This window comes from Emys orbicularis, chromosome 11, assembly GCF_028017835.1.
Source record: "Emys orbicularis isolate rEmyOrb1 chromosome 11, rEmyOrb1.hap1, whole genome shotgun sequence".
NCBI classification, from domain to species: domain Eukaryota; kingdom Metazoa; phylum Chordata; order Testudines; family Emydidae; genus Emys; species Emys orbicularis.
Window position 1 is genome coordinate 38,306,142 of NC_088693.1, and position 13,407 is coordinate 38,319,548.

General features: G+C 40.8%; 1 protein-coding gene across 1 annotated transcript in view; it reads left to right on the forward strand.

The window, feature by feature from the left end:
• Positions 1–225: 225 nt before the first annotated feature.
• PPIG (peptidylprolyl isomerase G) overlaps positions 226–13,407 on the forward strand; it is a 36,220-nt gene continuing 23,038 nt past the window's right edge. Inside the window, exons 1-4 of the mRNA XM_065412953.1 lie at positions 226–468; positions 9,839–9,918; positions 10,028–10,102; positions 13,195–13,302. Coding sequence (XP_065269025.1) covers positions 9,858–9,918; positions 10,028–10,102; positions 13,195–13,302 — 244 coding nt within the window. The 5' untranslated portion in view covers positions 226–468; positions 9,839–9,857. The remainder of the gene's footprint in view (positions 469–9,838; positions 9,919–10,027; positions 10,103–13,194; positions 13,303–13,407) is intronic.

A 13,407-nucleotide genomic window follows, 5' to 3' on the forward strand; every position in this document is an offset into this window, starting at 1 on the left:
TATGTCATGTGATGAAACCTCCAGGATACCTCCAACCAAGCCTGGCAACCCTAGGCACTGGCAGAGAAGAGCCGGCTCGGGACACGCGAGCTCTGGCGCGGGGGGAGGTCTGAGGCCCTCGGCTAGCTCGGGGCTCAGGTCTGCGCTCACGCACAGGCAGGCGGCCCAGCCGAGTGGAGTCGATGAGGGGGTGGAGCCGCTGTGACGGCGGAAGGAGGCGGGGAGCTGCCCCCCTAACCACTGTGGGTTCCGAGCGGCCGATTTGGCCGCCTCAGCACAACCGGGTCGGGGTTTACCGCGACCGTTGCACCCACCCCACCGGTGCCCCGTCCGGTCACCGTCCACCCAACGCCGCCGCTGGGGTTCCTCGCTCCCGCCCTCCACTGACGCAGTCTGTGCCGCACCAGCTCCTAACATGGCGGCGGCGAGGCAGTGAGGAGCGCGGGCAGCGAGCCGGGCCGCGAGCGGGTGAGTGCTGGGGCGCTGCCGGGAGTCTGCCCCGCCGAGCCCCTTGCGGGCGAGGGCCTCAGCGCCATAGGGGGGGCCGGGGCCTGCACCCCTCACCAGGGGGCGGGAGTTACCCGCTCCGTCCCGGGAAGGGGCCCACCCATCGTTGGGCCGCAGGAGCTTTAGCCCTCCGGGGGACTCAGCCTGCCTGTAACGGGCTTGGGGAAAAGGTGGGGGTGACCCAGCCCTAGGGGAGACGACGAGGGGGGTCTTGTGGTCCGGTCTGGCCTGAGAAGAAAGGGGGCGTTGAGTGGCAGGGAATAAGCTGCAAATTGGAGGGAAGTTAGAGGAGGGGAGGTGTGGAGGGTCATGGGCGAGATCCAAGGGGGTGGGATTAGTTACAAATGGGGGATTGTGGTGAATGGCTTTTTTTAAAATTAGCTCCTTGGAGCAGGACAGGAGCCTTTTCTCCACTCACGTTGGTGATGTGCTGCTGGCCACATTTTCAGTCCTCCAGACACAAATCATTAGTGATAATTCCAGCTGCTGGTACACAGGGGGCCGTGTTCCGTGCCTGCTCCAGAGTTTGAATGAATCCTCTCTCTTCTCCCCTAGCAGGCAAAATCACCAGACTCTCTGCTTGCCACATGGCCTCGTCCCTTCTGCAGGCCTCTGGAACAGGAGATGTTGCTTTGAAGGGTGCCCCATGGCTGGCTGGAGGGTCTCTGTCTTTTAGTTTGAAGGGCTGTCCCAATGCTGTGCATAGATTTTTTATTTATTTTTTGGTAATAGTGACGACATCAGTTATAGACTCATTTTGCTTGCAGGCATTAATGAACTGAAAGTAGAAAATATTGCATATGTATGACAATACATTTAGCAGAGCCGTTAGGATAGTATGAATGAAGGAGATTTCAAAAAGTAAGATGATACATAGCTTGTTGAAATACACATAGCTAAACCTTCCATTCCAAGGCTAAATATTGCCTTAAAACTCCATCCCAGTGAAGGAATTGCCTCCCATAAATATATGGGACTTGGTAAAGTATCTCTGGTAACTAGTTGAGCCCCTGAAGCCCTTTAAGTTCTGGTTATCACCTGTATTTGTGCATAGGGGAATGTGATCCAGACTCTTTTTAGACTCATAGATTTTTAACACCAGAAGGGACCATCAAGATGAGTTAATCTGACTTGCACATTGCAGACCACAGAACCTCGCCCACCCACTTCTTTTCATTTTAAATCCACTTTGTAAAATGCTTGCATGTTCTTTTAAGAGAAAATATTTATTTGCTCCCTATTATCTACAGAGGAGGCCACATACTTGAGCTCTGTGGGGCAGGGACTATTTGGTTGTTTTTTAATTGTGTTTTTATGGTGCCTGGCACCATGGAGTCTTGGGGCTTGTCTACACTTAAAGCACTGTAGGGGCACAGCTGCAGTGCTTAGTGCCAATGAGAGAGCTTCTACCCCGAGAGGCGATAGCTATGTCGATGGGAGAAGCCATCCTGTCGAAATAGTGCTGTCTACACAGGGAGTTCAGGCCGTATAACTGCGTTGCTCAGGGTTGTGGATTTTATACCGACATGAGTTCATAGTGTAGACCAGGGCTTGGTCTGTGACTGGTAATCCTAGGCATTACCACAATAAGAATAAGAATAACTGAGCTTGAATCTCAAGCACTGGCCATGAAGCATTACCCTATTTTAACTTTAGCTCAGTTTATATTGTGTTGAATTAGTCGGCTTTATCTACTAGCTATTTGTTCAGTGAGAACAAATGTACACAGCCAGTCCAGTATGAAGGAGGTGTACGAGGAGCAGCAACAATGATAATGCCTTGATGAGTGAGCCTGCTGTCCAATTATCTGTTGGGGAAAGGTGCTAGGTTTCCTACCATTGTGCTGACTGTCTGCTAATCTTTAGTATCTAACTATTTCTCTTCTCCCTTGTAGCCCCTGAACCTACTGTCTTGAGGTTGTCTTGGCTGCTCTATTTCTAGAAGATTTTGTTGCCAGATTGCTTTTTTTTTTTTTTTTTTTTTTAATTCTTCTTCCCCAAAGCTTGATTTTGTGTACAGTTTCAAAAACAGAATCTGCATAGTAAAATGACATGGTTCTTGTCCTGTCCCTGCTGGTCCCAAAGTTATGAATAGCAGAAGTGAAACTGATTAGAGTGATTGATTTCACTCTGCTGTTTTTTGGAAAGTCAGGGGCAGCAACAAATGCATTGAAGCGATCTGAAGACAGAAGAACCATAGGGGCTAGAAACGTTATTGTTAATGCACATCTAAATTCTGTCAAGTATCAGAGGGGTAGCCGTGTTAGTCTGGATCTGTAAAAAGCAACAAAGAGTCCTGTGGCACCTTAAAGACTAACAGATGTATTGGAGCATAAGCTTTCGTGGGTGAATGCCCACTTCGTCAGACGCATGTAATAGAAATTTCCAGAGGCAGGTATAAATATGCAGGCAAGAATCAGTCTGGAGATAACGAGGTTAGTTCAATCAGAAGAGGGCCTCACTCTCCCAACCGCTCCTGAGAGATGTAGCTATACTGACCTAGCCTCTGGTGTAGACAGCTCTAGGTCAGTGGCAGAATTCTTCCACTGGACCTAGCTACTGCCTCTTGGGGAGGTGGATTACCTACACCGAAGGGAGAATCCCTGCCATTGGAGTAGGTAGTGTCTATACTGACCATAGACATACCCTATATAAAGGTCATTTTCTACTATTGATCTTTCTGCAAATATCTATTTGACACACACACAAACACACACACCCGCTGCCATGGGCCTATACCCTGGGTGGAGCCTGAGGCAAGTATTTGGTCCTAAATTTATACACTGGTTCACAGATCATAATTACAAATGTAATTTCTCTCTTCTATTGCAAATGGAATTTTCCCTTCTGTACTAGAAGGAGGTTGTGAAGGATGGAGCCCCATAACAGTTCAGGGACAGCACTTAGGTTGGAATCACAGCATTCCTTTGGGGAAGGTGAGAGGGGTGGAGGAGAGAGAGGTTGGCCTCTCACCAGAGTGTTTTCCTGGACATGCTGTTTATGTGGCGGGAAATATTTTGTGTTGGTCTTTGGTTAGTAGATTAATCCTTTGATAGTTTGGTGTTTAGTAAATTTTTCAAAACCTGTGAGTGAGAGAATGGTAGTGAGGGTATGTGCAAGTGGGGGAGAAAGAAAGTAGTGGAATACATTTAAATAAGAGACATAGGGTTCATTGAAAGAGATTATTGGGAGAGAAATGGGAGAAAGATTAAAATAAAGGGGGAAGAGATAGAGAACACAGGAAGAAAGGGATATAGCAGTTAAAGGAAGAAAGAAAAAAGAGGAAATAACATTGAAAACAATGTAGAAAAAGATACAGCATGATCTGTTTTAGGAAGGGAGAATGGAGTGAAGGAAAATAAGGTATAGGAAAAATAAGGCAACTTGTATTATAAAAAAAAATTATAGAAAATTGACAATATGTTATCAGTGACAAAGTGTGAAACTGTTTTATTCATTTAAACTGTAGCGGGCATAGCTTTGTTAGAGGGGTAACATAAGTATTTTTAACCCTAATTAGTCAAATTATTCCTTGGGTAAACTGTGTTTAACTATTAGGCTTCTGATTTTTGGTTTAAGCAATACACACAGATAAAACGATCCTGACACAAACATGAAAAAGAAATATTGGTGTTTATCCAATAAACACTGGAAATGGTTACTTGTCTCTAAGGGCTTGTCTACATGGAGCAGTAATGCAGACCACGGGGGTGTAGCAGGGCAGTTTACCCCTTTAAAGCCTGCAGAGCCAGGGAGCAGTGAGCCCTTACCTATGGAGAAGCCCACCAGGTAGGTGTTGGGTACCAGCTGATCCACCTAAGAAGTAGCTAACAACTGGCTCTGATTTCCAGCTGGAAGACATAATTGAGGGCCCAGCTCTGTGAAAGGGAGGGCCAGAAGAAACAAAGTTTTTGCTGGACAGCAACAGAAGGCTGCAACAGGGCAGGTAGGGCCTTGCAGTTCCCCAGAGGCTAAGGAACAGCTGTGACCCTTGAGCTGTTGGGGCCAGAGCAGTATCAGCCCAGATAAGGACTGTCACTTTTGTTACTTCTCTGTGTTCCTTGTGTTTGTGTGACAGAAGAGTAAAAGAGCCTGCGCAGAAAGCTGAAACAGGGTTTGCACGTAGCTGACTGTTTTGTCCCTTGAGCTGGTGAACAGATGCAAACTCACCAGCCTACAGGGAGCGTGATTTCTAAAGTGCACTGATGTGTTGCACATTAATTGGCCTGAGTAGACCCTCCTAGTGTGCATTAAATGTTTGAAACAGTACTACATTAAAGCATAGTATGGAACACTACAAATAGATTACTCATCACAGTATATACTACTGTATAATATGTTACTCATTACAGTATATATAAAGAGAGAGCCTGAAAACCTGCAATTTTTAGACATCTACATAAAACTCAAAAATTGCTAAAAAGAAACCCTGAAAAATGTAATGTATAAACCTCCCAAAACAGAAGCCCTAATTATGATCCTTTACATGCTCACAAACTTTGAAAAAAACTTTGGGGCTAAAAATTTCTCTGTGCCCCACCCACCCAATCCTCTGTCCCTATGTGTCCCTGGATCCCCTCTCTCTGTCCCCATGTGTCTCTGTGCCGCCACCCCCTGTCCCTATGTAGCTCTGCACCCCACCCCATCACCATGTGGTCTTGCACCTCCCTCCCCCCTGTGGACCTGTGCCTCCACTCCCATTCAGCCCCTGCCCCAGTCTGTCCTCCCGCACTAGCCCTTATGAGCCCCAGTCTGACCCCCTCCCCCGCAGCACCCCACGCTGTATGTCTCCCCATAGCCCCTGTCTCCTGACCTGGCCCGCTATGAAGAAGGCAGCTCTTTCTCTTCCCTCGCTGGCAGGGAGCTGCTGTTTGGTCTATCACCACAGCGCCCTCTGGTGGGCAAAAGCTGGAACCGCAGAAGTTATTTTCTACTGGGAGTTGCTGCTGTTCTTGTGCCACAGTGCCCTCTGGTGGGCAAAAGGCAGAACTGCAGCAACATTTCAGCAGAAACTTTTTTCTGCGCAAAAATTTTAAAATATGCTGGGCTCATTAATTATGCGCAGTAGCGCAGAATTCCCCCAGGAGTATCTTCTATATCGCTACATATGCATTGTCCTAAGGATTCTATTTTGTTTGCTTTAAGAAGTTAGTGAGCCAGTGCAAACTATTACAAGGCAAGCATTTTTTCTAAAGATAATTTAAATTTTTCTTAAATCATCTTCAAGATAAAAAGACTTACAATACCTTATATTTTATTTCTTCGATTCTAGTAGCTTGTAAGTAAACTTTTGTTTCATTTTAAAAAGCAAATGAGTTTGTTCTGTTCTTATGTGTGACATTCACGATCCAGAGGTTATTCATGATTTAGACATATTCATTCCTCCACAATGTAGGCAGAAGGCAGCTTGGGCTTCCTTATTAGTCTTTTCAATTCAGACTCTCTGCTAGACTGCTGCAGGACCACGCTGACTCCAGTTTACTCTGTCTTCACCTGAGAAGGCAGCTGCATGGTCATCGCCCTCCACAACAATGCAAAAAGTATGAGAATTTCTCCTCACAAACTGCTGGGAAAATCAGATTAATCAAATTTCAGTAACTGGAACCTGTTGATTTCCTTTGTAGCAACCTGAGGATGCTATGTCTGAATCTGCATTCCTGCTGGCTCCCTGAGAGTGTATATGTTAGTGTGGCCTAGTCCATCCTACCATTTTACTACACTTTCAGTGGGTGCATTTGGGGAATTACTGCCAGGTTAATAATTCTATTATGAGAGAGAACTTAACTTTACTTGTAGATAACATATTTTGAGGAATTTTCTTGGTCTGAATTGTTGTAAAAACTCAAGCTTGGATGTCAGGGACGGTGTGCTAGGCTAGAGTAGGATACTTGGAATCATTAAATGCAGAAACAGATATAGATTAATATTAATGGCCTAATAGGTATGCAAAATTTTTGTATATAGTTCCACATAGAAAATTTAAAGTTGGAAATACACTTCTAACATTCTGATACGTTTTTGTTCGTTTGTTTACAATATTGAAAATGTTTCGTGGCTTTTTGTTAAGGTCAAGGAATTGAGAGTTAAGGTTCCATAAAACTAACTTTTAACCTGAACTCCAACTTACTATCCATCAATATGAGTAAGGGTATATAGTGCTCAGTATGATTAACTTTAGACATTTTTCAGTAACTGACAGTAAATAATAATGTAATACTTTCTACGCATATGCTGGCTGCAATCTCTCCTTCATAGAAAAGAGTTTGTCTTAGTTTGTCTTAGTTTCAATGAATGTGTTATAGAGGGGAGCCAAGGAGAGAGGGCGATAGGGTCCAAGAGAGAGGATGATAGTAGAAGGAAAGTATTGCAAAGGGCACAGTGCAGGAATAGTGACACTTGTGGAATGAAGTGAGGGAACAATTATTGTTTGTTATTGTACTAATAAAGAGGGAACATATACTAAAACATAGACAGGAAAAGACACACCAAGATAGTCAACATAAAGAAAGAAACAGTGCCATGAAAGGGAAAGAACAGACACAAGAGATAAAAAGCTGAAAATGTGTTTAATAATTGCTATAAAGCTTAATGCAAAACTGTTACAATTACCTACTCAAGATGTGTTCTGTTTTTAAAAGAAACCAATAGAATGGGTTGGGTGGGTTATAATTAGAGCAGCTCCTGGATACTAGGATGATTGGCATCTTAAAAATATTTGCAACATTAAATGTCTAGGGCTAAACCTGTCAATATTGTCATTGATTTGGTGGATCATGATAAACTGTTTTTACATTTTGACCCTTATTTTTCTGGCGTTTATAGCACAAGTCCCAGTCTGACATTTCTGCAGTGGCCTTTGCCCATCTTATGCAATTGCAAGGAATTTAACAATACAGAGTAGTAAAGTACAAAGTATTGCTTATTTTTTTCAATCAAATTTCTAAAATATGACTAATGCAGCTTACAATAGTCACAGGAATAGCCTATCACTTAAAAGATTGCTAAGTCCCTCCACTGGACTCAATTATCGCTGACTCAAATTCACTGAATAGTTTTGGCCAAATGTGTGTGTGTGAGTCGGGGGGGGGATAGGAGGTGGAAAGGACTTGGGGAAATTCACAAAACGGCTGGAGGAGGCGGAGGCGGCAGAAGAGGAGGTGTTGGTGCATTATAACCTTTGTCCCAGTGATTATTTTGCATTAATGGCAATTCATAGTCTTTCATAATGACAATGACTATTCATTGGGCTAGGAAAAGAGGATGAGAACCACTCTACAGGCTGGTGGTTAGGGCAGTAACCTAGGATGTGGGAGATCCACGTTCAAGTCCTTGTTCCAATAATGCTAATTATTTAGATGCAGTGGAACAGCTTCAACAGAAGCAACTGAGATAAACCTATACCAGAATATCCCAAAGCCCAGTGGTTAGGGCACTCTCCTGCAGTGTGGGAGACCTGAATGCAAATCACTTCTCCATATCAGGCAGAGGGAAAATGGAACTTTGGTCTCACACATCCCAGGTGAGTGTTCCAACTATTAGGCCTAATGGTTATAAGGGAGGCACCACTGCCTCCACTTGTTTTGTGAATTTAGCCCTTTAAAAATGCCCCAAATGGACATTTTTTTTATTTGTTGAAGGGTTTTTTTTGTTTTGTTTTTTACACTTTTTGGATTCAGTTCAACCCAAACCCAACTTTTCTTCAAAAAATATATTTTTTTAACTACCAACAAACTGAAAAATCAGTTATATGCCCAGCTCTACTGCTTAGGAATTACAGAGTCCATAGGCTGAAAGATGTATATCAGTAACTGTGCACAACTATTACAAGGCAGGGACCATATACCTTGTAAACTCTGTAAGCAGCTGTTGCAAAATGTGTAAACAAATAGCTATGATGCTTCCCTTTTCAGTATAAATAGTGAAGGGTAACACAGGGTCCAAGTATTTGTCATATGCAACATTTTTTTTTTTTTAGGCTAGTCAATTTTATTTATTTGGTATAAGTTTAAAACCTCAGTGAACCTTGCATCTCTTCCAATTTAATCTCAGGAGTATCTTATTTCCCACTCCCCATATGATACTTCAATATGAACTTAATATTGTCCATCTTATGTAAATCTGTGCTATTTGACTTCTGTTTACTGAATAGTTCTTCAAAAATATTCTGATTTCTTATTATGGCCAGTAAGAATTTGTCTGTCATACTAGGGACTTGTTTGCTTTTCTTGGCAAATAGTTCAGAGGTAGTCTTAATAAGTTGCCTGAATGCACAGACCTTTGGCCTCAAAGTTAACTCCTTCTCTCCACCTCATGCCCCCCTTGCCACTTGATTCAGCCTTGGGTCTGAAGATCCAATGCCTCTGGGAGCAAATTATCAAAGTACTCTACTGCATCTTAACCTTTTACCCAGCTAGGAGACCGGACGATCCTAAGCTGTTTGTCTTGTTCCCACTTTTTTCCAAATCCTCTAATTTTTCAAGTATGTTCTTATAAAGCCAGTTAGGAAGTTGGATGACATTCTCATCAACTGATGCTTTATTCTCCCTTGCAGTTTTCTTGTATGCTTTCCTCTAAAAAACTAGGGGACAGTTTTCACTTCAGGATTCAATCTAAGTAAACATGAATGAAGTCAGTATTGCCAAACCCAAGCATTCAAAATCATGAGTCTGGCCCCCCAAAATCCAAGATTGGCTTAAATCACAAGATTTAAAAATAGTGCATTATTGAGCCTTTAGAATACATCCATTCATGTTTACAAGCTTTGTTTACATGGTCTGCAACCATGAGAACTGGAATTTTTGTAAATAAAAAGTGAGATCTTTTGACCTCTTTGATTCATCAAAATTGGTGATTGTAAACTCTTAGTTTTGAAACAGGGATAGTCTTTTTGTTCTGTGTTTGTACGGCGTCTAACACAATGGCACCCTGGTCCATGACTGGGACTCCAATGTGCTATTGTAATACAAACAATAATAATCCCTTGACTGGTGTTGCAGGAAAAATGCAGTATTTTGTGTTAAAGCTCCAGCAAGTTTTGCAAGAGTTGGTAACAACGTGAAGTTAAACTTAATGTGCACAGAAAACTGTTTTAAAGTTATTTTTCCTTTTCATCCTAAAGAACAAAGATTAACAGCTCATAGACTTTCATATTTAAAACAACTTGAGAGCAATAATGCCACCTATCTCAACGCTCAGTTTTGCTCATTTATATTTCAGGATGACCACACTTTTTTTCATTCATAAAAAGCTTTTAGGTTGAGATCAAGTGAATATATAGTTTCACTACACAGAGGAGAAAAACTCAAAGGTTTTTATATTTTTGTTGTTTGCAGTCTTAAAACTTTTGAAGCCATGGGAATCAAGGTCCAGCGGCCACGTTGCTTTTTTGACATAGCCATCAACAATGTACCTGGTGAGAAAAATAATTTCTAGGCTATATTATTTGAAAGCAATATAAATATTTAATGGTCAAATGAAGACAAATATAATTTAACTTTATAAATGTGTGGGATTTTTTCCAGCTGGAAGAGTGGTCTTTGAATTGTTTTCTGATGTGTGCCCAAAGACATGTGAGAATTTTCGCTGCCTTTGCACAGGTTCGTAGATATTTATGATTTTTAACTTAATTCATTGTTGGTTAGTTTCATATTGTGAATTACTATATTCAGCAGAATCCCCTGTAGATATCCAATGATTATCACTTTTTGCATACCAGAAAATGAAGGTAGACGTTAAAATAATGGGTCTTGGTCTCTGTAGAGATTTAACATCAGTGTCTTGTGTGCATTTAATGCAGCACTTGCAGTTGTGGCATCAGTTAGTACATGGAGCATACGCTAATCAAACTTTTTTTTAATAAAAAATTAGTTTTGTATTTAAATTTGATTCTTTTAATTTAAATACAATTTTTTAAATAAACCTATTTAAAATTAAATATGAAATTTACAACCTGTTTTAAGATTTAAACTTACTGTAATCTATTAAAATCATTAATTTAAAATACAAAAAATAATATTAAGCAGTATGTTTGCTGGTAAGTTTTAAAGAAAGTAAAATCACTGACTTTTTGTGTAAGTCACTGGCTAAGCACCTGGAACCAGAGCTTGTTGAAGTGCTAAACCAGCTTTTGACAGCTGTAGCCTCTACTGCAGGTGCGGAGAGAATGTTTTCTTCATTTCAGTTAATTCAAAGTAAATAACCATAGGAGATGAAAAAAGTAGGACCAGTTTGACTCAATGTATAAAAATGTGTGTAGGATGAGATTTACTAGTTCTAAAATCTTGAAGGACTTGGTGACCAGAAACAATCAGTTCAATTCACAGATAATGCTTCCTTTGTTTCATAAATCAGTTTTAAATGCAAAACATGTTTTTTTGAACTTTGTATTGTATCTACTTTTAAAGTAGTTTTATTTAATAATAAAAAAATTAAAATGCTGGTTTTGTGCATTTTAATTGAATTTGAATTTCCATCCAAATAGAGCTTGACACAAATCACAAGTAAAAAAGAATAATCTAAAATAGGAAATTCATCATTCACTGTTTTCTAACATAATAAAAATTAAGGCTTTAGTAATTGCAAGTTAAGTGATATAATGGATTAAATTAATGTGTGTGTGTGTGTGTGTGTATGGTATATGTATGTGTGTGTGTGTGTGTGTGTGTGTGTATATATGTATATATATACAGAGTGTATCCTGCTGGTTAGCAAAAAGAAGCACCAATGTTGGTGTAAAAGGTTATATTTAATTGCAAATCAACATGTTTTAATGGTTACCACCTAATGAGAATCAACTTTTCTTTAAGTTAGTAGAAAGTACAAATGCAAAATATGATTAAAATTGATGATTTTAATCAAGTTTTCCTGCTTCTTTGATTTAAATCATGATTAAAGTCAGTGATTTAAATCAGTTTGTGCTGGCTGAAACTATATAATATTAACTAATCCTGAAACTGATAAGCATACAGTAAAGGTAGCCAATGAAAGGTCAGGAAGTTGGGCATTAATGGACTTTCTTCTGACTCCTGTGATATACTGAACTACCACTAATATTCATGGTCTTTGCTTTCTAAGATTGGCCATCCACTTCTTAACTATCCCCTTTGGTTTTTCCTTTGTAGCAGATGTGTGGCGATCTCTAATCCCAAATTAAATTCAGATTCCCTGTTTCTTAGTCAAATGACCAGTCTTTTCAAAGCCCTATCGTGGAAATATTTTTGAAATGGCATTTTTATCCTGCTGAATTGCTACTTTAATTGAAGAATATTGATATTGGTCCAAGCCTAGTAATTAAAGTAAAACATTGTTTTAAATGGTGGTTGTGAATCTGACCCAGATTTCTCCAACCTCCGTCAACTTGTTTCCAAGATAACTTCTTAACAAATTTCTTTTCTCCTAAAAACTTAGTTCATCACAGTAATGGATTTATAGAAATTCGCTTGTTTTTTCTCTATCTCCAACATTTCCCACCGTCTGCCCCCTCAATATTTTTCTTACATTTCAATCTCTCACGAGTTTTTGCTTATCACTTCCATGTCAGAAACAAGTAATATATGTGCACATAAAGTAGTTCAAGCTCAGAATTTGAATTTGATCTTATTATTGAAACATTGGGAATGTATATGGTCAAAAGTGTTTAGAGCAGGGGACTAGGAATCAGTTTCTTGGGTTTTCTTCTGGCAATCAGTCCAGATAAAGATATACTCAACTTTCTGAAAGTGGTGGAACCTTTGCAGGGTTTTCTCAAATGTCTAAAAACTTGTCTTTAGATTATAGGAGACTTTAAGTCAATGTAGTACTTTTTTAATTTTGGTGTTCGTTCAGTTACCTGCCCTTCAGACTTTGTACCTATTGCCACCAGCGGTGTGTTAGCCTTTTAGGAGTAGTCTTTGAGGTTTTGTCTTGACAGGAAAATTTATACAAGTATAATTTTACCACCGTAGTAATACTGGTATAATTCCCCATGTGGACAGTCTTACTCTGGAATGATAATACATTTAAGGTTCTGAGTGATGCTGGTAAATTTCCCTTGGAGACTTGTGTCCTATCTACAGCTTCACCACAGACTTCCTTTGTGACCTTGGCCAAGTTACCTTGGCCAAATTTTTCAAAAACGGGTATTGAAATGGTGTAACCCAAGTTTTGAATGCCCAACCTGAGAGACTTGGGATCTGACTTTCAGACGTGCTGGGCACCCACAGCTCCTAAGACCTTCATTTGGAGCTGTGAACACTCAGCACCTCTGAACGATGGGTATCGAGGAAATAAGAACCAAAATCAATGGCCAGCTTTGGACTTAATCTACTTGTCTGTGTTCCCATCTACAAAACAGATGTTTGCCTACTTCACAAACGGCTTTGCAAGACTTAATACACCTCTACCCCGATATAACACGACCCGATATAACACGAATTCTGATATAATGCGGTAAAGCAGTGCTCCGGGGTGGGGGGGCTGCGCACTCCGGCGGATCAAAGCAAGTTCAATATAATGCAGTTTCACCTATAACGCGGTAAGATTTTTTTGGCTCCCGAGGACAGCATTATATCGAGGTAGAGGTGTAGTTAATATTAGTCAGACTGTTGGAGCTCCTCCCATGAAAGATGTTGCACAAGTGCAAAGTATCTTTTTTTTTTATTCCCCCCCCCCCCCCCCTTCCTTCCCTGCCTCTTCCCTCTCTCCCTTTTAGGTGAAAAAGGTACCGGAAAATCGACCCAGAAGCCATTGCATTACAAAAGTTGTCTGTTTCACCGAGTTGTGAAAGATTTTATGATCCAAGGAGGTGACTTCAGTGAAGGTAGGACACAGCCTTAAAAGAAAACTCCAGTTCTTAAATAGTAAGATACTTTTAAGAGTCCTATTCAGCACTCTATATTCAGATGAAATGTCTGTGGACTTTAAG